Source organism: Neofelis nebulosa, chromosome 7 (assembly GCF_028018385.1).
Source record: "Neofelis nebulosa isolate mNeoNeb1 chromosome 7, mNeoNeb1.pri, whole genome shotgun sequence".
Lineage (NCBI taxonomy): Eukaryota > Metazoa > Chordata > Mammalia > Carnivora > Felidae > Neofelis > Neofelis nebulosa.
Genome location: NC_080788.1, coordinates 24,424,648 through 24,452,638, shown reverse-complemented (window position 1 = coordinate 24,452,638; position 27,991 = coordinate 24,424,648). Strand labels below are relative to the sequence as shown.

General features: G+C 58.5%; 1 protein-coding gene, 5 non-coding genes and 2 pseudogenes across 32 annotated transcripts in view; all 8 read right to left on the bottom strand.

Moving 5' to 3' along the window:
• The window catches only part of LOC131516184 (uncharacterized), a 70,560-nt gene that overhangs the window by 17,927 nt on the left and 24,642 nt on the right, over positions 1 to 27,991 (bottom strand). For 9 of the 27 annotated variants that reach the window (XM_058736873.1, XM_058736872.1, XM_058736871.1 and 6 more), the window contains 10 exons: positions 27,222 to 27,356; positions 26,854 to 26,946; positions 24,383 to 24,517; positions 24,015 to 24,107; positions 21,544 to 21,678; positions 21,176 to 21,268; positions 18,705 to 18,839; positions 18,337 to 18,429; positions 15,866 to 16,000; positions 15,182 to 15,590 (listed from right to left, as the gene is read on the bottom strand). In XM_058736873.1, the coding sequence (XP_058592856.1) occupies positions 15,321 to 15,590; positions 15,866 to 16,000; positions 18,337 to 18,429; positions 18,705 to 18,839; positions 21,176 to 21,268; positions 21,544 to 21,678; positions 24,015 to 24,107; positions 24,383 to 24,517; positions 26,854 to 26,946; positions 27,222 to 27,356 (1,317 nt within the window). In that variant the 3' untranslated portion in view covers positions 15,182 to 15,320. Of the gene's footprint in view, positions 1 to 13,028; positions 13,163 to 15,181; positions 16,001 to 18,336; positions 18,430 to 18,704; positions 18,840 to 21,175; positions 21,269 to 21,543; positions 21,679 to 24,014; positions 24,108 to 24,382; positions 24,518 to 26,853; positions 26,947 to 27,221; positions 27,357 to 27,991 lie in introns of those variants that run through there. The other 18 variants (XM_058736858.1, XM_058736859.1, XM_058736861.1 and 15 more) reach the window with 10 other exon arrangements.
• On the bottom strand, positions 7,875 to 7,959 carry LOC131518440 (small nucleolar RNA SNORD116; annotated as a pseudogene).
• LOC131518438 (small nucleolar RNA SNORD116) lies at positions 12,683 to 12,780 on the bottom strand (annotated as a pseudogene).
• LOC131518437 (small nucleolar RNA SNORD116) lies at positions 15,522 to 15,615 on the bottom strand. The gene has a single exon (XR_009265115.1). It is a non-coding gene; the product is annotated as a small nucleolar RNA SNORD116 (small nucleolar RNA).
• On the bottom strand, positions 18,361 to 18,454 carry LOC131518436 (small nucleolar RNA SNORD116). The gene has a single exon (XR_009265114.1). It is a non-coding gene; the product is annotated as a small nucleolar RNA SNORD116 (small nucleolar RNA).
• LOC131518435 (small nucleolar RNA SNORD116) lies at positions 21,200 to 21,293 on the bottom strand. The gene has a single exon (XR_009265113.1). It is a non-coding gene; the product is annotated as a small nucleolar RNA SNORD116 (small nucleolar RNA).
• LOC131518432 (small nucleolar RNA SNORD116) lies at positions 24,039 to 24,132 on the bottom strand. The gene has a single exon (XR_009265111.1). It is a non-coding gene; the product is annotated as a small nucleolar RNA SNORD116 (small nucleolar RNA).
• On the bottom strand, positions 26,878 to 26,971 carry LOC131518431 (small nucleolar RNA SNORD116). Its single transcript, XR_009265110.1, has one exon. It is a non-coding gene; the product is annotated as a small nucleolar RNA SNORD116 (small nucleolar RNA).

Sequence of the window (27,991 nt, the reverse complement as noted above, 5' to 3'; positions counted from 1 at the left end):
CACCTACCTTTGGTTAAAAGTATAAATGTGGAAAGATGAATGGCATATATGACCATTTGTCAAAGTTGCACTAGGCAGGAGTACTCACTATGTACCTTTCTGTAAAAATACACTAATTTATTATTACTATAGGATATTTCTGGTTATTCAAAGTAGAAGAAAGAGTAAAATCTGAAAAATAAAGGAGACTGAAACTTCACATATTCCCACAATTATTAATGCTAATAATAGTTTGTATTAACCAACTATACACGAATTGAATTAAATTTGGATTACTTAAAAAATAATAAGACAACAGAGATACATAAATTTGCTACAAGTTTGGTATTAAAATTAGGAGTATATTGTTTTTTTCCCTTCCCAGATAAGGGATCACTTCAAAATCAGCACTTCATTGGTACAGTGATGAGATTCCATGGAATTCTGATACTACACTGTATCTACAAAGTATATAGGAAGTTAGAGAAGTTGCAAAACAAAATTTTCCTAATGGAATATTTAGTTATAAAAAATTATAAGAATTCTTCATGGATATTCATTGGGCCATCTGATGATAATTGTTATGCTCACAATTTTGATCTCAACAGTACAGAAATAATTTTTTCTAAGATATTTGTCTAAAAATTTCCCCAGTAAATTCACTGAGAAATGATTTATTATAACTATGGTGTTTCTCTACACACATTAGAAACCCATATATGATAAATGAAAGAGGCTAATGTAATTCATGTAAGAATACAAGAATTTAAAATATAACTGTCTCACATATAAAAATGTTTAATCTACCATGTAGTTGAAGCCATCACTCAAAAGTATATGAAATTTCTTGCTTAGATCATAGAAAAAACAAAGAAAACAATATGTAATCAACTGTTCCAATCCTAGTATGTGGGTTGACAAGGAAATTAAAATATACTGTGAGGATTTAACATAGAGTGCCTACTCTTGAAACACACATTGTTTTACTTAATAGAAAATGATAAGTAAAATTTCATAATATCTTTGTATTTTGACAATCTAAGCTTACTAAAGACACCCATCATCACTCAGAAGTTTCCAGCAGCTCAAACATGTGAATAACTCAAGCGTAGTCACAAACATTTCTCATGGGACTCATTATTTATGTGGTGGTTCCCCAGGGTCTACTTATGACACATGTGTAAACACTGGCAGTCAAGTACACAAAGAGTAGTTATATCATCCCACAGTTGGTTATATACATCTTTTTACAACTCATTTCCTCTAGAATATGCCAGCATGTTTGTTTTACAATACCATAGCATTTTTTAAAATAACATTTGCTGACCAAACTGAATTCCTTTCCACATTTTTATTCAGCATGATTCATGGACTAGACCTCAGCTCATAAAATTAATTTTTGTTACTCACTTTGTTCATATTCCAACAAAATCCATTTGTGGAGTCATCATTTATCCAGGCACACTTATAAAAGGGACCACTATAATGAGATACATGGCATACACTGAGAATTCAGGATTCTGTTATACTAAGAGACATTGATCAACACTAAATTAATCATGGAGACCAGAATCACTGGTGACCACATTTCTGAGTAGAATAACCAGAGGCTCATTGTCACTGAAGTGTTACAATACCCTGAGAGGTATTCCAGTATCTTCAAGACAAAATGCTTACCGATGTGAGAATTCCCACTGGCCCTTGAGGATGTTTTGGCCTAACTATGCCTGAAGTGCTTCTTCATGTCATATTTTATATGAAACCCATCTCTGTCCACCTTGAACTATATAGTAATAAAGTGTATATATATACATATATATACATACATATATATATACATACATATATATACATACATATATATATGTATGTATATATATATATCTATGTATATATATGAGAATAATGACTATTTTTCAACCAAGCAAAAGATGGTAAGATTCACTGTTTACCTAAATTTAAATTTAACTTTATTAATTAATTTGCTTGGATAGTTTTAAATACTATATTAAGAAGAAAAGAGAAAAAAATTCTGGAAATAAAAAAAGACAGCATGAATGGCTCACCAGATTATTAATGCTTCACAGTATAAATAGAATGAGAACATAAAATAAACATATACCAATAAAAGATTAAAACAAGTATTTAGTTGTCTAACAAGTATTTAAAATTAGTGATGATAAACATGTTCATATTATAACTAAAAAACATGTGGAACAAAATAAAATTAAGCCAATGTCACATAAGTAATAAGAATCTTAAAAAAGAGAGAGAGAAACTTTATAAATGAAAATGATATAAAAATCTCATAGGATAGTCTCATTATTAGTCTTGACATAAGAGGAATATATTAAGTGAACTTAGTATGAATCAATAGATTTTAATCAATCTTGAAAAAAAAAATAATCTAAAAACACTTGGGGTACCTGGGTGGTTCTGTTGGTTAAGTATCCGACTTTGGCTCAGGTCATGATCTCACAGTTTGTGGGTTCAAGCCCCATGTCAGGCTGTGTCCTGTCAGCTCAGAGACTGGAGCCTGCTTCATATTCTGTGTCTCCCTCTCTCTCTGCCTGTCACCCACTCATTCTCTCTCTCATTCTCTCTCTCTCTGTCTCTCTCTGTCTCAAAAGTAAATAAACGTTTTAAAAAATTAAAAAAAAAACCTTACAAAATCACAGTGCAGAAGATGGTGGTGTAGTAGGGGGACTGAAATCTAGTCTCATCACTTGAACAGAGCTAGATCAATATCAAATCACATTGGACCTAAAAAATTGATTTGAGGATTAAGAGAACATTCTGCACAATTTTAGGGAGACAATGTGGCAGGTATATGGTGCAGAGAAGGGAATTGGGGAAGAGAAAAGGTGTGGTGCTGCAGAAGGGTAGGAGCCATTTTTGCAGAGAGGAGAAGGAAACAGTGAGAGAGAGCAATGCATTGAGTTTTCACAAGAAGAGCACTCCCTCAAAACCATTGATGGGGGAATAGTGAAAAACTGACTATTACAAGCTTTTATAAACAGTGGAACTCAATTTCTGAGTTCTTCAAAGTCTGCACCATTTGCTGGAGTGTATCCAGGCTGGTTGTGGTTTTCCTGAGGAGAATAAGCCCAGGAGTGGATATCAGACAGTGTGGTGTGGGGATCCCTTTGGTTGAACTGGGGGAGAAAGTTACCCTTCTTGGAGAGCATTTGAAAGAGGGTATAATGCCTCTCCAAGGACAAAAGACTTTGCTGGTGCCTTTAAGTGACCATTCAACCACAGGGTACACAGGTGTGTGCAGAGGGCAGATAAAGTGGCTGCAGCTTTTTACTGTGTTTCACCATAAGCTCCAAGTACCTGTGTGGCCATGCAATGGATTTTCTGAGACAGAACAGTGCCAAGCACAGTGCTGTAGGGATCTCCTCTGGAGGGTAGAGTGGGTCCATGTCTTTCTGGGTCCCATGCCTTGCTGGGTCCCAGATTGGGGTGTTGAACCCTACCACTGCAAGCAATGAGGATATCTGCAGAGGACTGACCAGTCGGGAAGAGCAGCTAAAACACATCAGCAGAGCACACACATCATGCACCAGAAACACTTCCTGAACTGACAGGCACTGGACAGTGTATAAGCCATTTTTAATATAACAGTGCTCTTAGGTGCAGGAAACATAACAAGCATTAAAAACATGCAGACACAGAAATTTATAAAAAATGACAAGACAGAGAAATTCTCCCCCAAAAGAAAGGTCAAGAAAAAAACACATCCAGGGACTTGCTCAAAACAGATGTAAGTGATAAATCTGAATAATAATTTATTTATTTTATTTATTAAACAATTAATGTTTATTTTTGAGAGAGAAAGAGAAAGAGTGTTAGTGTGGGAGGCACAGAGAGAGAGGAAGACATAGAATTCAAAGCAGGCTCCAGGCTCTGAGCTGTCAGCACAGAGCCTGACGTGGGGCTTGAACCCATGAACTACAAGATCATGACATGAGCTGAAGTTGGACACTTAACCGACTGAGCCACCAAGGTGCCCCAAATCTGAACGGTAATTTAGAACAACAGTCATAAGACTGCTAGCTTGGCTTGAAAAAAACATAGAGGGCACCAGACAGTCACTTGTTGCAGATATCAAAGACCTAACATCTAGTCAGGAAGAAATAAAAATTGCTAAAACTGAGATGCAAAACAAACTGAATAAAGTGACGATGAGGATTGAAGAAGCAAAAGACAGAACAGGTGATATGGAAGATACAATTATGGAAAATAATGAAGCTGAAAAAAGAGGGAATGGAAATTATTAGGTCACAAGGGGAGAATTAGAGAATTAGGTGATTCCATGAAATGAAATGATATCCATATCATAGGAGTCCCACAAGAAGAAGAGTGGGAAAAAGGGGCAGAAGTTTTATTTGAACAAATTATTGCTGAGAAGTTCCCTAATCTGAGGAAAGATACAGGCATTCAAGTCCAAGAGTCACAGAGAATTCCCATCAAAATTAACAGAAACAGGTCAACACTATGATATATCATAGAGAAACTTGCAAAATACAAAGATAAAGAGAATTCTGAGAACAGCTAGGGACAAAAAGTTCCTTAATCTATAAAGGTAAACACCTAAGGTTACCAGCAGACCTATCTATTGAAACTTCGCAGGTCAGAAGGGAGTGGCAGAAAATATTCAATGTACTGAATAGAAAAATTATGCAGCCAAGTATTCTTTACCTAGCAAGGCTGTCATTCAGAATAGGAGTGGTAAAGACTTTCCCAGACAAATGAAAACTAAAGGAGTTTGTGATCACTGAAGCAGCCCTGCAAGAAATTTTAAGGAAGATTCTCAGTGGAGAAAAAAAAAAAGACCAAGGCAACAGAGACAATAAAGAACAAGAGAAAAACACCAGAAACACCAACTTTATGGGCAACACAATGGCACCAGCTTCATCCTTCAATAACCATTCTGAATGTAGATGGACTAAATGCTCTAGTCAAAAGACATAGTTTCAGAATGGATAAAAAACCAAGATCCATCTATATTGTACCTGAAAGAGACGCATTTTAGACCTGAAGACATCTGCAGATTGAAAGTAAGGGGATGGAGAACCATCTATCATACTAATGGATGTCAAAAGAAATCATAGTAGCCATACTTATATCAGACAAACTAGACTTTAAAACAAAGACTGTAATAAGAGATGAACAAGGGCATTATACCATAATTAAGGGGTCTATCCATCAATATCTCACAGTTGTAAATATTTATGCCCCCAACTTGAAATACCCAGATATATAAATTGATTAATAATAAACATAAAGAAACCCATTTATAATAATAATACCATAATAGTAGAATACATTAATATCTCACTTATAGCAATGAACAGATCATCTAAGTAGAAAATAAAGAAGGAAACAATGGCTTTGAATGACATACTGGACAATATGGTCTTAACAGATACATTCAGAAATTTCATCCTAAAGCAGAATACACATTCTTCTTTTTTTTAAAAAAATTAACGTTTATTTATTATTGAGAGACAGAGAGACAGAGCATGAGTATGGGAGGGGCAGAGAGAGGGGGAAACACAGAAACTGAAGCAGGCTCTAGGTTCTGACCGTCAGAACAGAGCCTGATACAGGGATCGAACTCACAAACTGTGAGACCATGACCTGAGCCGAAGTCAGATACCCAACTGACTGAGCCACCCAGGCATCCCTTGAATACATATTCTTCTGGAGTACACATGGAACATTCTCAAGAATAGATCACATACTGGGTCACAAATCAGCCCTCAACAGGTACGAAAAGATCAAGATCACATCATACATGTTTTCAGATCACAACACTATGAAAGTTGAAATCATTCACAAGAAAAAATTTGGAAATCCCTCAAATATATGGAGGTTAAAGAACATCATACTAAAAATGAATGGATTAACTAGGAAATTAAAGAATAAATTAAAAAATACATGGAAAGCAAATGAAAATGAAAACACGACAGTCCAAACCCTTTGTGATGTATCAAAGTCAGTCTTAAGAAGAAAGTACATTGCAATCAGGCCTATCTCAAGAAGCAAGAAAGATCCCAAATATACAACTTAACATTATACCTAAAGGAGCGAGGAAAGGAGCAGCAAATAAAGTCCAAAGCCAGCAGAAGGAAATAATAAAGATTAGATCAGAAATAAATGATATAGAAAGAAAAAACGTAGAATCGATCAATGAAAGTAAAAGCTGGTTTTTTGAAAGAATAAATAAAATTTATAAGCCCTTAGCCAGAATTATAATAAAGAAAAGAGAGAGGACCCAAACAGATAAAATCACGAAGGAAAGAGAGATCACAACCAACACACAGAAATACAGTTATAAGAGAATACCATGAAAAAATTATATGCCAATCAACTGGACAATCTGGAAGAAAGGGAAAAATTCCTAGACACTCACACACTACCAAAACTCAAACAGGAAGAAATATAAAATTTGAACAGTCCCATAACCAGCAAATTAATGGAATCAGTTATCAAAAATCTCCCAACAAACAGAAGTCCAGGGCCAGATGGCTTCCTGGAGGAATTCTACCAACCATTTAAAGAGTTAATATGTACTCTTCTCAAACTGTTCCAAAAAAAAAAATGGGGGTAAAGCTTCCAAACTCATTCTATGAAGTTGACATTAACTCGATTCCAAAACCAGAAAACGACTCCACATAAAAGGAGAATTATGGGCTAATATGCCTGATGAACATGGATGCAAAAATTCTCAACAAGATACTAGCAAAAAAAATTCAACAGTACATTAAAAGAATTATTCACCATGATCAAGTGGAATTATTCACCATGATCAAATAGGATTAGGTCTCTCATGCCCCTATTCCAAGAGCCATTCTCATGGCAATGGTTTCCCTGCTTTCCATGAGGTGGTGCCCACTGCCTTCCAGCAGAAAATCCCTTCCCTTAGGGAAGTGGATTGGGATGGCTACACAAACGAAACCCAACTCTCCCAAAAACACCTTCAGCTCCACACCAATGGGAGGCAGGTGGTGGGGAGGGAAAGGACATTTGTTCACAGAATCAACCGGCCTGTTGGATCACAGCCAGGCACCATGAAAGCAACCACCTGCTGGTGTCATCTACACCCACAATGAAACAATTCACACCCCAAGATAATAAGCATCCTGCGTGATCATCATTGAACCTACACCAGGGATCCTTATCTATTATGGGCCTCCCATCAGGGAAAATCTGGGACAGTGGAAGAATCACCCACCCATCCTTCCCTGAGGAGCCATACAGAAACCTTCCTGAGAAGTGTCTAGCCATCTCCATCTCTGCCTCAGACTGATAACATCACCCCTGGCCATAGCCCCATGATGTCACTCCCATGTCCCTGTAACCATGATCATGGCCACCTCCTATAGGACCCTCTCTCCCAAAAGGTTCAGTCAGCTTAGTTGGTGTCAACCTCCCAAGACCCAAAGCTCCCTGAGTCTGCCCAACTGACACAAGAAGCTACCTGTCCTAATCTCAGGAAGAAGCTGTGAAGGGGGAATTGTCTGGGCTTGGCCTCGTACCCTTCTCTTATCTATATAAACCTTCCGAGCCCTTAAAAGGACAAGGAAATAAAGCGGTGGGGGTAGGCCCTCAATGGCTTAAAGGCAGCCCAAATGCGGGCTAGTAGATAAGCTGAACTGTCATATGTACCCTCACCAGCTCCTCTAAGGGGTGCCAGATGTGTGCACTCTGATGGCCCTGGTTCCCCCAGATAACCCCTTACAGATGGGAGCAGGGTCTCCCCCTGCCAGTGAGCCTTTCCTGCCTGAAGGGGGCCACTTGCATACATTATACACACTCGCAGCTGCCACCAAAGCTAATGAACGGCATGTGTCCCTCCTGTGTGTTCACTGTCAGACTCACATGCTAGACATCAGTTTCAATGAGGGTGATGGTAAGGATTCCTCACTTATTTTGTTCAAATGTCCAAGGAATGCATATCATAATCAATCCAAGCACATTTAAGGGCATTGAACATTTAACATTGCTGGACTCCACCCAAGGACAGCTGAGGAGTTCAAACATGTTGACCCTTGGGGGAACCCCAGGGCCAAGTCCCCGGGGAACAAGAGGAGTCAGGCCCAGGACTGGGTAGGCAGCTTGGTGTGCCCTGGAAAGAAAACCAGTAGGATTTGGCAGAGAAGCACTGCTTAACACCACGATGACTGTGCCCACATGACCACACAAAACATGCCCTGTGCCTACTGGGGAGTCATGGCTGGCTGGCATCACATTTTACACAGTATAGGCCTAGCTTACTATCCCTGATATCTGCATCCTGCTTATTCCACCTGGGAAGTGATGAGAAGAGACAACACAAGCTTCAGAAAGTCACACAGGTCCACAGGCATCCAGGGGAGTGACACCCACTGGGACCACTTTCTCTATCTCTCCCTATGATTCGTGGGCTCCTTCCATGCATGTGGGGCACGTGTCCAAACATGGATGCATCCAGGCATGGGTTTGGGCTGATGCACCAATCCCGGGCAAAAGTGCTGTGCATAGAATCTATTCTTATCCTCACACACCACATATCAGCTCCCGAACCCAATACCCAAGGCCCAATGTGGACCACGTCTACCTTGCCCTCCCATGGTATGTTCCCCAGACCAGAACCCCTCCACCCAAAAGCAACTCCCCTCCAAGGAAGTACCTAGCAACTTGCATAACCAAACAAGAAGCATTTAAATAGCTTCGGGGCATAAAACCAGTCAGCTCTTTCCCCCAATCTGAAATTTCTCATGCCACCATTTTAAGAGCCTTTCTCATGGCACTGAACTCCCTAATTTCCACTTCCCCACTGCCTTCCAGTGGAAAACCCCTACTTTAAGGGAACTGGATAGGGACGGGCAACACAAACTAAACAATTGTCTCCTCAAAACACTTTCAAGTCCATGCCAATGGGAGGCATGTGGGGGGAGAGGGGAAGAGTGGAGGAAAAGACATTTGTCCACAGAATCAACACACTACTCAAACCACAACTGGGAACCATGAAGATGATCACGTCCTGGTGCGTATACCCACTGTGAAACACTGTACACCCCAAGATAACAGGCAGCCTGCATTATTTTCACTGAACACACACTAGAGATCCATGTCTATTACAGGCATCCAGCCATGGAATGCCTGGGACAGAGGCAAATCACACAACATTCCTAATACAGGAGGAATATAGGTATATCTTACCCAGATATGTCTAGCAGTCTCCATATATGCCAAAGTCTAATTGAATCACCACCAACAATAGCCCTGTAATATAAATCCCTTATCCCTGTAACCATCAAGATGGCTAACTCCTTCAGGAACCTCTTTCAGAAAATGTGCAGGTTTCCAAAATACCCTCTGTGAGAAAAACAAAACAAAACAAAACAAAACAAAACACTACACTTGCCCAACCAAAAGCCAGTGTAAAACTCGACTGAACCCAGGGCTCATTCCACACAGGGAACTGACATGGCCACAGAAAGCAGGTTTGGGAGCCCCGACCTGGAAGGAAACATGCAAAACCTTAGCTTCTTGGTCCACAGGAGCCTGCTCATGCCTATACCACAGGTCCCGCTAACACTCTCCTCAAAATTGACTCCTACATTGGGGGCAGGATCCTTCAGCTAAGACAGCCACCAACACTTTGGCCTTTGCAGGGATCCAGCCTGTGGCATGCGATGTGGGCTCTGTCCTGCCAATACGTAACATCAGCATGGCCCACACAGAGCTCAAGGGCTGCAGCCCCACAGGCGAGGCACAATGATAGAAGAACACATCTCCTTCACAAGGAAATGTGGACCTTCTCCAAGCTCCTGGTACGGCTGGGGCACTGAACCTCTCGGGAGATCACTCAGGTACCCGTCCTGCTGGTAGGCTCCCAAGAGAGACGTCTCCACCCCACCCAACAAGATGTGACACACCTGTGTCTGAGTCCAACGGACTGTCCCAGAGTAACACTTGCACCTCGCCAGATCCCTGCGTGAGGAGAAAAGATCTCCAAAGCAATATTTGACTGAGACACCTGGAGCAAAACCAGCCAGATATATGTTTTCAGCCAGCCCCAGTTTCAGGCATGAAGAACACCACCACTGACCACCATTCCATGGGAACACAGATGCCAGGAGTACACACAAGTCAGGGACCTCTGCTCCATACATATGCAACCTGAAGACATGAGAAGGCACCTGAAAAGGGTGGAGAAATCGCATTCACGTGTGAGAAACATACCCAGGTGCTCAGCTTGCCACACCGGGAAGAATGAATTTGTGACTACACCTTGCGTCTGCCTGTCCTGTCCCTCTGTCCCTTTGGGCTGCCTTCAGATGGGCAAGATGCCATGTATACAGGGGACTATGTGAGCAGGTGCATGTGCCTGTCTGTGAGTTTGGGTGTGTGTGTGTTTGTGGGTGTGAGTGTACAGGTTGTGTATGAGTCTGTTCAGTGGTGTGGTTGAGAGAGGGTGTTTTTGCTCATCTAGGGAGGTCTCCACGCCTGCAAGAGCTTACTTGGTGTGCAAATTCATAACTTGATGTCCTGCCACAAAACAGCACAAGACATATTTCCTTGCAAATCAGAGTTCACCTTTGATCTCTAGGGGTGGCTGAAACTGGCCAGCGATTCCCTCTCTTAAAGCACTGTTGCCAAGCATAGCATACCGGTATCTGGTGTACACCCCTCCTCTCCTGCCGCTGGTAACCATGACAACATGGACTGTGGAGGCCAGCAAGCCATTACACTGGAAGCACACTTGAATGAACCTCAGCAGTCAGTGGAAAACCAAAACATCCCAAAGAAAGGCTGGCAAACCTCCAGTGCGGGCAACTAGGCAGAAGCCTAGGCATAGCCATGTGAGGTGGCCAAAGGATTATAGGCCAGGTGCCCATACTTATCCATTTTGACAAAACACCCTCTGCAGCAACGAAGCACATGCCTTCCCCACCAAATGTCAGTATACAACCCCAATGAAATCAGGGTGCAATCCCAGCCAGAGAACCGGCATGGCTAAGGCCAGTGGACTTCAGGGCCCAGAGCTGTGAAGAAATGAGCAATCTATTGGCTGCTTGGTCCACAGCAGCCTGATCAAGCCTGCATGGGTAGTCTCTTCAGCACTTCCAAAAAAACAGACTCACACATTGGGGGCACAATTCTTCAGTGAGGAAAGCCACCAATGCATTGGTCTTTGAAAGGAACCAGGCTATGGCATAAGACGTGCGCCCTCTGCCTAGGACCAGGAACAGTGGAATGGCCCTCACAAAGCTCAAGTGCTGCAGCCCCGCAGGTGAGAGGTACACTGCACTTGTTGGAAGACAACATGCCTTGTTCACAGGTGGGGGGACCTCTCTGAAGATTCCCATCCAGCAGGGGCATTGCGCCTAGCATCGCAAAACATAAGCCCCCAGTGTGCTGGTAGGTTTCTGCAGAAAAGTCCCAACTCCACCTAAAAGTATGGGAGACACCTGTGCCCAAGTTCAACAGAAACTCCGAGAGTAACACTGTCATGTCAGCAGCACCATGACAAAGGAGACATTGTCACAAAGGCAGGACTGACCAGAGATAGGACTTCATCCAATGCCATGCTTACACTCATGAAGAACACCACCAATGAAGGCACATCTTTAAGGCACAAAGGGACAGGAGAGCACACAGCAGAAGGACTACAGTACAAAAATCATGCACACATGCACATGAAGCCTAGACTTTGAGCCACGGTTTGCCATCCACATCAAAAGCCAGATATCAGTCAGGAAACCAGGAAGGAACTGGGAACAAAATGTGAAACTAGGGAAGAGAAAACAGACAGAATTACCAAGAATGTGGTACCCTGCTTTCCCTAACATTACTATCCAGGAAAAGGGCAGAACAAAAACTTGACACTGAGGCATTAAGAAGAGTAGTCACAGACACATTGGGTGAGAAAACTGAAAGAGATTCACAAGAAGATCGCAACAACAAAAGGGTCTAAAGACGTGTCCCACAACCAACACATAAGCTGTTCCACGTACTTGAGTAAGAGAAAGGGCTCGTGTCCAGGGATGGCCGCCGCCTCGGGCTGGGGCTCCCGCGCCCCCCACGGCCCGCCAGGCTTGCCTCGCCCGGCCCCTCAACACACACCGCCGCGCGCTTACGCCCGCACAGCCCTCCGGGCCCTCGCAGGCCCCAGCCCTCGACTCCCAAGGGCCGGTGACACAAGACCCGCCGTTGAAGTCCTAGGCCTTGGCGGGGGGGGACCAGCTGCCCCACTCGACCCCAGTTGCCAGCCACTGCCCGCAGGCCCTGCCAGCCAGGGCCCTGCCCCCGGCTCCCAGGGCCCGTGCCACAGACACGCCTTTGAAGTCCTAGGCCTTGGGCACCAGCTGCCCCACTCGACCCCAGTCGCCAGCCACTGCCCGCAGGCCCTGCCAGCCAGGGCCCTGCCCCCGGCTCCCAGGGCCCGTGCCACAGACACGCCTTTGAAGTCCTAGGCCTTGGGCACCAGCTGCCCCACTCGCCCTCAGATGCCGCTCATTGCCCTCAGGCTCATTGCCTGCGAGCCGTGGAAAGCCTGCGAAGGTGGGGAAACGGCTCCCTGACCTGGAGACACCCCGCGAGCCTCTCCCAGGCGCAGGCCGTGGGTGCTGCTGCTTGCAGGAGTGTGACCAATGGGAAGCCTGCTGTCCCTGACGCTTACCTTCCCTGGGGCGGACAACGTGCTGGACCTCAGTTTCGATGAGATGAGAACGACGGGAGGAGTTCTCACTCATTTTGTTCAGCTTTTCCAAGGAATGCTGTTGAGGGAGTCATCATCGATCCGAGCACATTCTGGGCGGCCTGGCCGGCTGACCCAGGCGGGCCGGGTGGCTCAGCGGGGCAAGCCGAGGACTCAGGGTCCTCCCGGTGCCCGGGCCGTGCAGAGCCACGCCACTGAGCCAGAGGAACGGACAGGCCCCTCTGGGAGCAAAACCCACGTGCCCAGCGGGCCACCTGCACTGGCGGCCCTCTCGGGCAGCCCCGGAAAGCCTAAAGCCAGGGGCACGAGCTGACACCCAGGGAAGGCTTACCGTCTGGACGCTCCCGTCAGCAAGGTGCCCGTTCGGGCCACGCTTCTTCCGGCCGTACCGCAAACCACAGGCACTCGGGGGCCAGGGAGGCCTTCGTGTCGCGGCCGACCGCGAGCCTGGCGTGGCCACTGCACCTGAGAAAGGGGAGCAATCGCCCGCGGGCGTCACCAAGGTACCCAGGGGCTCCGCTCGCCACGCCGGGCAGAACGAATCCGCGACCACGCCTTGCGTCCGTCTGCCTGTCCTGTCCCTCGGCCCCCTGGGGCTGCCTGCGGACGGGCAACAAGCCACGGGCGCAGGGCACTGTGGGAGCGGGAGCGCGTGCCTCTTCGTGCGCACGGAGGGTCATGTGTGTTGGGAGGCTGGGCTAGGGGCTGTAGGGGGCTGCTGAGCCGGGCGGCCTGGGTCCCTGCAAGAGCACGCGTGCCTGGGGCGCAGGTCCTGGCCCCGGCGTCGCGTCAGGCGACTGGCACAGGCCCGGTGGCCTTGCACACCAGGGAGCCGCGCTGGACGCCTCTGGCCCACTAACGCGGGCCAGGCTCTGCCCCTCCAAAAACACTCTCTGGCCACGCGGTGCCCACCGACCTCCACACGCATCCGTTCCCGCCGCTGCACACCCTTTCCACGTGCACCGCGGAAGCCAGCACTGGATGGAACCTCAGGGGTCCCAGGAAAACCCAAAACCTGCCCCCAGGGGGTCTGGCCGCCCTGGCCCGCAGGCTACGGGGCAGAGGACGAGGCAGCGCCCTCCCAGGCGGCCACGGGACAAACGGTGCCCCCACCCCTCCACTCCGCCAGAATGGCCGGGGCGGCTAGGCTGCACGGGCCCGGCCCCCAACTAACGCCGGCGCCAAAGCCCACCGGGCCGCGTGCGCGTTCCCTACCAGGGAGTCGGCGAGGCCACGGCCACGGGGCGCCAGGGCCCCGGCCCGCAAGGGAACGAGCATTCCCTGGGCTGCCCGCTCCGTGGGAGTGTGTTCCCACCTGCATGGAAATTCCCTCCCGCCAGCTCTGCCAAATGGACCGGGCCGCCGACGGCCGGAAGCTCCAGGGAGGGCAGCCGCAGACAGGCTTTGACCTTTGCAAGGATGCGGCCCGCGGCAGGCGACGTGGCCCCTGCCCACGGCCCAGGAACACCCGCGTGGCCCTCACAGGGAACACAAGGGCTGCAGCCCCGCAGGCCAGGGCCACAGCGAGAGGAGATCACGTCGCCCTCGCCACGGGAGACGGACCTCTGCCAAGCGGCCCGCGGGGCCGAGGCACCGCGCCTGGCCTCAGGGCTCGCAGGCCCGCGCCTGCCTGCCAGGTCACCGCAGAGGAACCTGCGGCCCACCCGAGGGGACGGGAGGCACACCGTGCCCGACTGCAAGGGGCAGTCCCTCCCGGGGTGTCACTTTGGCCTCACCAGCTCCGTGCCCGAGGAGACAACGCCTCCGTGGCAGGCCCGGGCGGGGGCTGGGGGGCAGCTTCTTTGGCCGGGGCCCTGTTGAGAGCCCCTGTTGAAAGGCCACCACCCCTGGGCGCCCTTCCTCCGGAGACCAGCGGCCAGGAGGGCCCTGAGGAGGGGGACCGCCGTGCCACACCGCTGCGCCCTGAAGCCGGCCCTGGGAGCCACTGACTTTGCCATCCACGGGAGGAGGCCGCAGGACTCCGCGTAACCCACGACGGACGCGGGGACGCCACGAGACACCAGGGCTGAGCAGGCCCGGGCACTCCCCCAGGGCGCGGTCCCCTCTGGACCGTGCCATTCCCGTTCAGGCCTTCGGCCGGCACGGCATCCCGACTTCACCCTGGGCCCGAAGCGCCGGCGCCACTTGCCGCCTTGCGTGGCCGCCGGGCAGGGCCGATGGTTCCAACCTGGCCGGTGCCGCAGCCCGGCCTCTTGCCCTGGCCCAGAAGCCCGAGCCAGGGGCCGCTCCACGTACGTCCGTGAGAGAAAGGGCTCGTGTCCAGGGATGGCCGCCGCCTCGGGCTGGGGCTCCCGCGCCCCCCACGGCCCGCCAGGCTTGCCTCGCCCGGCCCCTCAACACACAGCGCCGCGCGCTTAGGCCCGCACAGCCCTCCGGGCCCTCGCAGGCCCCAGCCCTCGACTCCCAAGGGCCGGTGCCACAAGACCCGCCGTTGAAGTCCTAGGCCTTGGGGGGGGGGGGACCAGCTGCCCCACTCGACCCCAGTCGCCAGCCACTGCCCGCAGGCCCTGCCAGCCAGGGCCCTGCCCCCGGCTCCCAGGGCCCGTGCCACAGACACGCCTTTGAAGTCCTAGGCCTTGGGCACCAGCTGCCCCACTCGCCCTCAGATGCCGCTCATTGCCCTCAGGCTCATTGCCTGCGAGCCGTGGAAAGCCTGCGAAGGTGGGGAAACGGCTCCCTGACCCGGAGACACCCCGCGAGCCTCTCCCAGGCGCAGGCCGTGGGTGCTGCTGCTTGCAGGAGTGTGACCAATGGGAAGCCTGCTGTCCCTGACGCTTACCTTCCCTGGGGCGGACAACGTGCTGGACCTCAGTTTCGATGAGAACGACGGGAGGGAGTTCTCACTCATTTTGTTCAGCTTTTCCAAGGAATGCTGTTGAGGGAGTCATCATCGATCCGAGCACATTCTGGGCGGCCTGGCCGGCTGACCCAGGCGGGCCGGGTGGCTCAGCGGGGCAAGCCGAGGGACTCAGGGTCCTCCCGGTGCCCGGGCCGTGCAGAGCCACGCCACTGAGCCAGAGGAACGGACAGGCCCCTCTGGGAGCAAAACCCCACGTGCCCAGCGGGCCACCTGCACTGGCGGCCTCTCGGGCAGCCCCGGGAAAGCCTAAAGCCAGGGGCACGAGCTGACACCCAGGGAAGGCTTACCGTCTGGACGCTCCCGTCAGCAAGGTGCCCGTTCCGGGCCACGCTTCTTCCGGCCGTACCGCAAACCACAGGCACTCGGGGGCCAGGGAGGCCTTCGTGTCGCGGCCGACCGCGAGCCTGGCGTGGCCACTGCACCTGAGAAAGGGGGAGCAATCGCCCGCGGGCGTCACCAAGGTACCCAGGGGCTCCGCTCGCCACGCCGGGCAGAACGAATCCGCGACCACGCCTTGCGTCCGTCTGCCTGTCCTGTCCCTCGGCCCCCTGGGGCTGCCTGCGGACGGGCAACAAGCCACGGGCGCAGGGCACTGTGGGAGCGGGAGCGCGTGCCTCTTCGTGCGCACGGAGGGTCATGTGTGTTGGGAGGCTGGGCTAGGGGCTGTAGGGGGCTGCTGAGCCGGGCGGCCTGGGTCCCTGCAAGAGCACGCGTGCCTGGGGCGCAGGTCCTGGCCCCGGCGTCGCGTCAGGCGACTGGCACAGGCCCGGTGGCCTTGCACACCAGGGAGCCGCGCTGGACGCCTCTGGCCCACTAACGCGGGCCAGGCTCTGCCCCTCCAAAAACACTCTCTGGCCACGCGGTGCCCACCGACCTCCACACGCATCCGTTCCCGCCGCTGCACACCCTTTCCACGTGCACCGCGGAAGCCAGCACTGGATGGAACCTCAGGGGTCCCAGGAAAACCCAAAACCTGCCCCCAGGGGGTCTGGCCGCCCTGGCCCGCAGGCTACGGGGCAGAGGACGAGGCAGCGCCCTCCCAGGCGGCCACGGGACAAACGGTGCCCCCACCCCTCCACTCCGCCAGAATGGCCGGGGCGGCTAGGCTGCACGGGCCCGGCCCCCAACTAACGCCGGCGCCAAAGCCCACCGGGCCGCGTGCGCGTTCCCTACCAGGGAGTCGGCGAGGCCACGGCCACGGGGCGCCAGGGCCCCGGCCCGCAAGGGAACGAGCATTCCCTGGGCTGCCCGCTCCGTGGGAGTGTGTTCCCACCTGCATGGAAATTCCCTCCCGCCAGCTCTGCCAAATGGACCGGGCCGCCGACGGCCGGAAGCTCCAGGGAGGGCAGCCGCAGACAGGCTTTGACCTTTGCAAGGATGCGGCCCGCGGCAGGCGACGTGGCCCCTGCCCACGGCCCAGGAACACCCGCGTGGCCCTCACAGGGAACACAAGGGCTGCAGCCCCGCAGGCCAGGGCCACAGCGAGAGGAGATCACGTCGCCCTCGCCACGGGAGACGGACCTCTGCCAAGCGGCCCGCGGGGCCGAGGCACCGCGCCTGGCCTCAGGGCTCGCAGGCCCGCGCCTGCCTGCCAGGTCACCGCAGAGGAACCTGCGGCCCACCCGAGGGGACGGGAGGCACACCGTGCCCGACTGCAAGGGGCAGTCCCTCCCGGGGTGTCACTTTGGCCTCACCAGCTCCGTGCCCGAGGAGACAACGCCTCCGTGGCAGGCCCGGGCGGGGGCTGGGGGGCAGCTTCTTTGGCCGGGGCCCTGTTGAGAGCCCCTGTTGAAAGGCCACCACCCCTGGGCGCCCTTCCTCCGGAGACCAGCGGCCAGGAGGGCCCTGAGGAGGGGGACCGCCGTGCCACACCGCTGCGCCCTGAAGCCGGCCCTGGGAGCCACTGACTTTGCCATCCACGGGAGGAGGCCGCAGGACTCCGCGTAACCCACGACGGACGCGGGGACGCCACGAGACACCAGGGCTGAGCAGGCCCGGGCACTCCCCCAGGGCGCGGTCCCCTCTGGACCGTGCCATTCCCGTTCAGGCCTTCGGCCGGCACGGCATCCCGACTTCACCCTGGGCCCGAAGCGCCGGCGCCACTTGCCGCCTTGCGTGGCCGCCGGGCAGGGCCGATGGTTCCAACCTGGCCGGTGCCGCAGCCCGGCCTCTTGCCCTGGCCCAGAAGCCCGAGCCAGGGGCCGCTCCACGTACGTCCGTGAGAGAAAGGGCTCGTGTCCAGGGATGGCCGCCGCCTCGGGCTGGGGCTCCCGCGCCCCCCACGGCCCGCCAGGCTTGCCTCGCCCGGCCCCTCAACACACAGCGCCGCGCGCTTAGGCCCGCACAGCCCTCCGGGCCCTCGCAGGCCCCAGCCCTCGACTCCCAAGGGCCGGTGCCACAAGACCCGCCGTTGAAGTCCTAGGCCTTGGGGGGGGGGGGACCAGCTGCCCCACTCGACCCCAGTCGCCAGCCACTGCCCGCAGGCCCTGCCAGCCAGGGCCCTGCCCCCGGCTCCCAGGGCCCGTGCCACAGACACGCCTTTGAAGTCCTAGGCCTTGGGCACCAGCTGCCCCACTCGCCCTCAGATGCCGCTCATTGCCCTCAGGCTCATTGCCTGCGAGCCGTGGAAAGCCTGCGAAGGTGGGGAAACGGCTCCCTGACCCGGAGACACCCCGCGAGCCTCTCCCAGGCGCAGGCCGTGGGTGCTGCTGCTTGCAGGAGTGTGACCAATGGGAAGCCTGCTGTCCCTGACGCTTACCTTCCCTGGGGCGGACAACGTGCTGGACCTCAGTTTCGATGAGAACGACGGGAGGGAGTTCTCACTCATTTTGTTCAGCTTTTCCAAGGAATGCTGTTGAGGGAGTCATCATCGATCCGAGCACATTCTGGGCGGCCTGGCCGGCTGACCCAGGCGGGCCGGGTGGCTCAGCGGGGCAAGCCGAGGGACTCAGGGTCCTCCCGGTGCCCGGGCCGTGCAGAGCCACGCCACTGAGCCAGAGGAACGGACAGGCCCCTCTGGGAGCAAAACCCCACGTGCCCAGCGGGCCACCTGCACTGGCGGCCTCTCGGGCAGCCCCGGGAAAGCCTAAAGCCAGGGGCACGAGCTGACACCCAGGGAAGGCTTACCGTCTGGACGCTCCCGTCAGCAAGGTGCCCGTTCCGGGCCACGCTTCTTCCGGCCGTACCGCAAACCACAGGCACTCGGGGGCCAGGGAGGCCTTCGTGTCGCGGCCGACCGCGAGCCTGGCGTGGCCACTGCACCTGAGAAAGGGGGAGCAATCGCCCGCGGGCGTCACCAAGGTACCCAGGGGCTCCGCTCGCCACGCCGGGCAGAACGAATCCGCGACCACGCCTTGCGTCCGTCTGCCTGTCCTGTCCCTCGGCCCCCTGGGGCTGCCTGCGGACGGGCAACAAGCCACGGGCGCAGGGCACTGTGGGAGCGGGAGCGCGTGCCTCTTCGTGCGCACGGAGGGTCATGTGTGTTGGGAGGCTGGGCTAGGGGCTGTAGGGGGCTGCTGAGCCGGGCGGCCTGGGTCCCTGCAAGAGCACGCGTGCCTGGGGCGCAGGTCCTGGCCCCGGCGTCGCGTCAGGCGACTGGCACAGGCCCGGTGGCCTTGCACACCAGGGAGCCGCGCTGGACGCCTCTGGCCCACTAACGCGGGCCAGGCTCTGCCCCTCCAAAAACACTCTCTGGCCACGCGGTGCCCACCGACCTCCACACGCATCCGTTCCCGCCGCTGCACACCCTTTCCACGTGCACCGCGGAAGCCAGCACTGGATGGAACCTCAGGGGTCCCAGGAAAACCCAAAACCTGCCCCCAGGGGGTCTGGCCGCCCTGGCCCGCAGGCTACGGGGCAGAGGACGAGGCAGCGCCCTCCCAGGCGGCCACGGGACAAACGGTGCCCCCACCCCTCCACTCCGCCAGAATGGCCGGGGCGGCTAGGCTGCACGGGCCCGGCCCCCAACTAACGCCGGCGCCAAAGCCCACCGGGCCGCGTGCGCGTTCCCTACCAGGGAGTCGGCGAGGCCACGGCCACGGGGCGCCAGGGCCCCGGCCCGCAAGGGAACGAGCATTCCCTGGGCTGCCCGCTCCGTGGGAGTGTGTTCCCACCTGCATGGAAATTCCCTCCCGCCAGCTCTGCCAAATGGACCGGGCCGCCGACGGCCGGAAGCTCCAGGGAGGGCAGCCGCAGACAGGCTTTGACCTTTGCAAGGATGCGGCCCGCGGCAGGCGACGTGGCCCCTGCCCACGGCCCAGGAACACCCGCGTGGCCCTCACAGGGAACACAAGGGCTGCAGCCCCGCAGGCCAGGGCCACAGCGAGAGGAGATCACGTCGCCCTCGCCACGGGAGACGGACCTCTGCCAAGCGGCCCGCGGGGCCGAGGCACCGCGCCTGGCCTCAGGGCTCGCAGGCCCGCGCCTGCCTGCCAGGTCACCGCAGAGGAACCTGCGGCCCACCCGAGGGGACGGGAGGCACACCGTGCCCGACTGCAAGGGGCAGTCCCTCCCGGGGTGTCACTTTGGCCTCACCAGCTCCGTGCCCGAGGAGACAACGCCTCCGTGGCAGGCCCGGGCGGGGGCTGGGGGGCAGCTTCTTTGGCCGGGGCCCTGTTGAGAGCCCCTGTTGAAAGGCCACCACCCCTGGGCGCCCTTCCTCCGGAGACCAGCGGCCAGGAGGGCCCTGAGGAGGGGGACCGCCGTGCCACACCGCTGCGCCCTGAAGCCGGCCCTGGGAGCCACTGACTTTGCCATCCACGGGAGGAGGCCGCAGGACTCCGCGTAACCCACGACGGACGCGGGGACGCCACGAGACACCAGGGCTGAGCAGGCCCGGGCACTCCCCCAGGGCGCGGTCCCCTCTGGACCGTGCCATTCCCGTTCAGGCCTTCGGCCGGCACGGCATCCCGACTTCACCCTGGGCCCGAAGCGCCGGCGCCACTTGCCGCCTTGCGTGGCCGCCGGGCAGGGCCGATGGTTCCAACCTGGCCGGTGCCGCAGCCCGGCCTCTTGCCCTGGCCCAGAAGCCCGAGCCAGGGGCCGCTCCACGTACGTCCGTGAGAGAAAGGGCTCGTGTCCAGGGATGGCCGCCGCCTCGGGCTGGGGCTCCCGCGCCCCCCACGGCCCGCCAGGCTTGCCTCGCCCGGCCCCTCAACACACAGCGCCGCGCGCTTAGGCCCGCACAGCCCTCCGGGCCCTCGCAGGCCCCAGCCCTCGACTCCCAAGGGCCGGTGCCACAAGACCCGCCGTTGAAGTCCTAGGCCTTGGGGGGGGGGGGACCAGCTGCCCCACTCGACCCCAGTCGCCAGCCACTGCCCGCAGGCCCTGCCAGCCAGGGCCCTGCCCCCGGCTCCCAGGGCCCGTGCCACAGACACGCCTTTGAAGTCCTAGGCCTTGGGCACCAGCTGCCCCACTCGCCCTCAGATGCCGCTCATTGCCCTCAGGCTCATTGCCTGCGAGCCGTGGAAAGCCTGCGAAGGTGGGGAAACGGCTCCCTGACCCGGAGACACCCCGCGAGCCTCTCCCAGGCGCAGGCCGTGGGTGCTGCTGCTTGCAGGAGTGTGACCAATGGGAAGCCTGCTGTCCCTGACGCTTACCTTCCCTGGGGCGGACAACGTGCTGGACCTCAGTTTCGATGAGAACGACGGGAGGGAGTTCTCACTCATTTTGTTCAGCTTTTCCAAGGAATGCTGTTGAGGGAGTCATCATCGATCCGAGCACATTCTGGGCGGCCTGGCCGGCTGACCCAGGCGGGCCGGGTGGCTCAGCGGGGCAAGCCGAGGGACTCAGGGTCCTCCCGGTGCCCGGGCCGTGCAGAGCCACGCCACTGAGCCAGAGGAACGGACAGGCCCCTCTGGGAGCAAAACCCCACGTGCCCAGCGGGCCACCTGCACTGGCGGCCTCTCGGGCAGCCCCGGGAAAGCCTAAAGCCAGGGGCACGAGCTGACACCCAGGGAAGGCTTACCGTCTGGACGCTCCCGTCAGCAAGGTGCCCGTTCCGGGCCACGCTTCTTCCGGCCGTACCGCAAACCACAGGCACTCGGGGGCCAGGGAGGCCTTCGTGTCGCGGCCGACCGCGAGCCTGGCGTGGCCACTGCACCTGAGAAAGGGGGAGCAATCGCCCGCGGGCGTCACCAAGGTACCCAGGGGCTCCGCTCGCCACGCCGGGCAGAACGAATCCGCGACCACGCCTTGCGTCCGTCTGCCTGTCCTGTCCCTCGGCCCCCTGGGGCTGCCTGCGGACGGGCAACAAGCCACGGGCGCAGGGCACTGTGGGAGCGGGAGCGCGTGCCTCTTCGTGCGCACGGAGGGTCATGTGTGTTGGGAGGCTGGGCTAGGGGCTGTAGGGGGCTGCTGAGCCGGGCGGCCTGGGTCCCTGCAAGAGCACGCGTGCCTGGGGCGCAGGTCCTGGCCCCGGCGTCGCGTCAGGCGACTGGCACAGGCCCGGTGGCCTTGCACACCAGGGAGCCGCGCTGGACGCCTCTGGCCCACTAACGCGGGCCAGGCTCTGCCCCTCCAAAAACACTCTCTGGCCACGCGGTGCCCACCGACCTCCACACGCATCCGTTCCCGCCGCTGCACACCCTTTCCACGTGCACCGCGGAAGCCAGCACTGGATGGAACCTCAGGGGTCCCAGGAAAACCCAAAACCTGCCCCCAGGGGGTCTGGCCGCCCTGGCCCGCAGGCTACGGGGCAGAGGACGAGGCAGCGCCCTCCCAGGCGGCCACGGGACAAACGGTGCCCCCACCCCTCCACTCCGCCAGAATGGCCGGGGCGGCTAGGCTGCACGGGCCCGGCCCCCAACTAACGCCGGCGCCAAAGCCCACCGGGCCGCGTGCGCGTTCCCTACCAGGGAGTCGGCGAGGCCACGGCCACGGGGCGCCAGGGCCCCGGCCCGCAAGGGAACGAGCATTCCCTGGGCTGCCCGCTCCGTGGGAGTGTGTTCCCACCTGCATGGAAATTCCCTCCCGCCAGCTCTGCCAAATGGACCGGGCCGCCGACGGCCGGAAGCTCCAGGGAGGGCAGCCGCAGACAGGCTTTGACCTTTGCAAGGATGCGGCCCGCGGCAGGCGACGTGGCCCCTGCCCACGGCCCAGGAACACCCGCGTGGCCCTCACAGGGAACACAAGGGCTGCAGCCCCGCAGGCCAGGGCCACAGCGAGAGGAGATCACGTCGCCCTCGCCACGGGAGACGGACCTCTGCCAAGCGGCCCGCGGGGCCGAGGCACCGCGCCTGGCCTCAGGGCTCGCAGGCCCGCGCCTGCCTGCCAGGTCACCGCAGAGGAACCTGCGGCCCACCCGAGGGGACGGGAGGCACACCGTGCCCGACTGCAAGGGGCAGTCCCTCCCGGGGTGTCACTTTGGCCTCACCAGCTCCGTGCCCGAGGAGACAACGCCTCCGTGGCAGGCCCGGGCGGGGGCTGGGGGGCAGCTTCTTTGGCCGGGGCCCTGTTGAGAGCCCCTGTTGAAAGGCCACCACCCCTGGGCGCCCTTCCTCCGGAGACCAGCGGCCAGGAGGGCCCTGAGGAGGGGGACCGCCGTGCCACACCGCTGCGCCCTGAAGCCGGCCCTGGGAGCCACTGACTTTGCCATCCACGGGAGGAGGCCGCAGGACTCCGCGTAACCCACGACGGACGCGGGGACGCCACGAGACACCAGGGCTGAGCAGGCCCGGGCACTCCCCCAGGGCGCGGTCCCCTCTGGACCGTGCCATTCCCGTTCAGGCCTTCGGCCGGCACGGCATCCCGACTTCACCCTGGGCCCGAAGCGCCGGCGCCACTTGCCGCCTTGCGTGGCCGCCGGGCAGGGCCGATGGTTCCAACCTGGCCGGTGCCGCAGCCCGGCCTCTTGCCCTGGCCCAGAAGCCCGAGCCAGGGGCCGCTCCACGTACGTCCGTGAGAGAAAGGGCTCGTGTCCAGGGATGGCCGCCGCCTCGGGCTGGGGCTCCCGCGCCCCCCACGGCCCGCCAGGCTTGCCTCGCCCGGCCCCTCAACACACAGCGCCGCGCGCTTAGGCCCGCACAGCCCTCCGGGCCCTCGCAGGCCCCAGCCCTCGACTCCCAAGGGCCGGTGCCACAAGACCCGCCGTTGAAGTCCTAGGCCTTGGGGGGGGGGGGACCAGCTGCCCCACTCGACCCCAGTCGCCAGCCACTGCCCGCAGGCCCTGCCAGCCAGGGCCCTGCCCCCGGCTCCCAGGGCCCGTGCCACAGACACGCCTTTGAAGTCCTAGGCCTTGGGCACCAGCTGCCCCACTCGCCCTCAGATGCCGCTCATTGCCCTCAGGCTCATTGCCTGCGAGCCGTGGAAAGCCTGCGAAGGTGGGGAAACGGCTCCCTGACCCGGAGACACCCCGCGAGCCTCTCCCAGGCGCAGGCCGTGGGTGCTGCTGCTTGCAGGAGTGTGACCAATGGGAAGCCTGCTGTCCCTGACGCTTACCTTCCCTGGGGCGGACAACGTGCTGGACCTCAGTTTCGATGAGAACGACGGGAGGGAGTTCTCACTCATTTTGTTCAGCTTTTCCAAGGAATGCTGTTGAGGGAGTCATCATCGATCCGAGCACATTCTGGGCGGCCTGGCCGGCTGACCCAGGCGGGCCGGGTGGCTCAGCGGGGCAAGCCGAGGGACTCAGGGTCCTCCCGGTGCCCGGGCCGTGCAGAGCCACGCCACTGAGCCAGAGGAACGGACAGGCCCCTCTGGGAGCAAAACCCCACGTGCCCAGCGGGCCACCTGCACTGGCGGCCTCTCGGGCAGCCCCGGGAAAGCCTAAAGCCAGGGGCACGAGCTGACACCCAGGGAAGGCTTACCGTCTGGACGCTCCCGTCAGCAAGGTGCCCGTTCCGGGCCACGCTTCTTCCGGCCGTACCGCAAACCACAGGCACTCGGGGGCCAGGGAGGCCTTCGTGTCGCGGCCGACCGCGAGCCTGGCGTGGCCACTGCACCTGAGAAAGGGGGAGCAATCGCCCGCGGGCGTCACCAAGGTACCCAGGGGCTCCGCTCGCCACGCCGGGCAGAACGAATCCGCGACCACGCCTTGCGTCCGTCTGCCTGTCCTGTCCCTCGGCCCCCTGGGGCTGCCTGCGGACGGGCAACAAGCCACGGGCGCAGGGCACTGTGGGAGCGGGAGCGCGTGCCTCTTCGTGCGCACGGAGGGTCATGTGTGTTGGGAGGCTGGGCTAGGGGCTGTAGGGGGCTGCTGAGCCGGGCGGCCTGGGTCCCTGCAAGAGCACGCGTGCCTGGGGCGCAGGTCCTGGCCCCGGCGTCGCGTCAGGCGACTGGCACAGGCCCGGTGGCCTTGCACACCAGGGAGCCGCGCTGGACGCCTCTGGCCCACTAACGCGGGCCAGGCTCTGCCCCTCCAAAAACACTCTCTGGCCACGCGGTGCCCACCGACCTCCACACGCATCCGTTCCCGCCGCTGCACACCCTTTCCACGTGCACCGCGGAAGCCAGCACTGGATGGAACCTCAGGGGTCCCAGGAAAACCCAAAACCTGCCCCCAGGGGGTCTGGCCGCCCTGGCCCGCAGGCTACGGGGCAGAGGACGAGGCAGCGCCCTCCCAGGCGGCCACGGGACAAACGGTGCCCCCACCCCTCCACTCCGCCAGAATGGCCGGGGCGGCTAGGCTGCACGGGCCCGGCCCCCAACTAACGCCGGCGCCAAAGCCCACCGGGCCGCGTGCGCGTTCCCTACCAGGGAGTCGGCGAGGCCACGGCCACGGGGCGCCAGGGCCCCGGCCCGCAAGGGAACGAGCATTCCCTGGGCTGCCCGCTCCGTGGGAGTGTGTTCCCACCTGCATGGAAATTCCCTCCCGCCAGCTCTGCCAAATGGACCGGGCCGCCGACGGCCGGAAGCTCCAGGGAGGGCAGCCGCAGACAGGCTTTGACCTTTGCAAGGATGCGGCCCGCGGCAGGCGACGTGGCCCCTGCCCATGGCCCAGGAACACCCGCGTGGCCCTCACAGGGAACACAAGGGCTGCAGCCCCGCAGGCCAGGGCCACAGCGAGAGGAGATCACGTCGCCCTCGCCACGGGAGACGGACCTCTGCCAAGCGGCCCGCGGGGCCGAGGCACCGCGCCTGGCCTCAGGGCTCGCAGGCCCGCGCCTGCCTGCCAGGTCACCGCAGAGGAACCTGCGGCCCACCCGAGGGGACGGGAGGCACACCGTGCCCGACTGCAAGGGGCAGTCCCTCCCGGGGTGTCACTTTGGCCTCACCAGCTCCGTGCCCGAGGAGACAACGCCTCCGTGGCAGGCCCGGGCGGGGGCTGGGGGGCAGCTTCTTTGGCCGGGGCCCTGTTGAGAGCCCCTGTTGAAAGGCCACCACCCCTGGGCGCCCTTCCTCCGGAGACCAGCGGCCAGGAGGGCCCTGAGGAGGGGGACCGCCGTGCCACACCGCTGCGCCCTGAAGCCGGCCCTGGGAGCCACTGACTTTGCCATCCACGGGAGGAGGCCGCAGGACTCCGCGTAACCCACGACGGACGCGGGGACGCCACGAGACACCAGGGCTGAGCAGGCCCGGGCACTCCCCCAGGGCGCGGTCCCCTCTGGACCGTGCCATTCCCGTTCAGGCCTTCGGCCGGCACGGCATCCCGACTTCACCCTGGGCCCGAAGCGCCGGCGCCACTTGCCGCCTTGCGTGGCCGCCGGGCAGGGCCGATGGTTCCAACCTGGCCGGTGCCGCAGCCCGGCCTCTTGCCCTGGCCCAGAAGCCCGAGCCAGGGGCCGCTCCACGTACGTCCGTGAGAGAAAGGGCTCGTGTCCAGGGATGGCCGCCGCCTCGGGCTGGGGCTCCCGCGCCCCCCACGGCCCGCCAGGCTTGCCTCGCCCGGCCCCTCAACACACAGCGCCGCGCGCTTAGGCCCGCACAGCCCTCCGGGCCCTCGCAGGCCCCAGCCCTCGACTCCCAAGGGCCGGTGCCACAAGACCCGCCGTTGAAGTCCTAGGCCTTGGGGGGGGGGGGACCAGCTGCCCCACTCGACCCCAGTCGCCAGCCACTGCCCGCAGGCCCTGCCAGCCAGGGCCCTGCCCCCGGCTCCCAGGGCCCGTGCCACAGACACGCCTTTGAAGTCCTAGGCCTTGGGCACCAGCTGCCCCACTCGCCCTCAGATGCCGCTCATTGCCCTCAGGCTCATTGCCTGCGAGCCGTGGAAAGCCTGCGAAGGTGGGGAAACGGCTCCCTGACCCGGAGACACCCCGCGAGCCTCTCCCAGGCGCAGGCCGTGGGTGCTGCTGCTTGCAGGAGTGTGACCAATGGGAAGCCTGCTGTCCCTGACGCTTACCTTCCCTGGGGCGGACAACGTGCTGGACCTCAGTTTCGATGAGAACGACGGGAGGGAGTTCTCACTCATTTTGTTCAGCTTTTCCAAGGAATGCTGTTGAGGGAGTCATCATCGATCCGAGCACATTCTGGGCGGCCTGGCCGGCTGACCCAGGCGGGCCGGGTGGCTCAGCGGGGCAAGCCGAGGGACTCAGGGTCCTCCCGGTGCCCGGGCCGTGCAGAGCCACGCCACTGAGCCAGAGGAACGGACAGGCCCCTCTGGGAGCAAAACCCCACGTGCCCAGCGGGCCACCTGCACTGGCGGCCTCTCGGGCAGCCCCGGGAAAGCCTAAAGCCAGGGGCACGAGCTGACACCCAGGGAAGGCTTACCGTCTGGACGCTCCCGTCAGCAAGGTGCCCGTTCCGGGCCACGCTTCTTCCGGCCGTACCGCAAACCACAGGCACTCGGGGGCCAGGGAGGCCTTCGTGTCGCGGCCGACCGCGAGCCTGGCGTGGCCACTGCACCTGAGAAAGGGGGAGCAATCGCCCGCGGGCGTCACCAAGGTACCCAGGGGCTCCGCTCGCCACGCCGGGCAGAACGAATCCGCGACCACGCCTTGCGTCCGTCTGCCTGTCCTGTCCCTCGGCCCCCTGGGGCTGCCTGCGGACGGGCAACAAGCCACGGGCGCAGGGCACTGTGGGAGCGGGAGCGCGTGCCTCTTCGTGCGCACGGAGGGTCATGTGTGTTGGGAGGCTGGGCTAGGGGCTGTAGGGGGCTGCTGAGCCGGGCGGCCTGGGTCCCTGCAAGAGCACGCGTGCCTGGGGCGCAGGTCCTGGCCCCGGCGTCGCGTCAGGCGACTGGCACAGGCCCGGTGGCCTTGCACACCAGGGAGCCGCGCTGGACGCCTCTGGCCCACTAACGCGGGCCAGGCTCTGCCCCTCCAAAAACACTCTCTGGCCACGCGGTGCCCACCGACCTCCACACGCATCCGTTCCCGCCGCTGCACACCCTTTCCACGTGCACCGCGGAAGCCAGCACTGGATGGAACCTCAGGGGTCCCAGGAAAACCCAAAACCTGCCCCCAGGGGGTCTGGCCGCCCTGGCCCGCAGGCTACGGGGCAGAGGACGAGGCAGCGCCCTCCCAGGCGGCCACGGGACA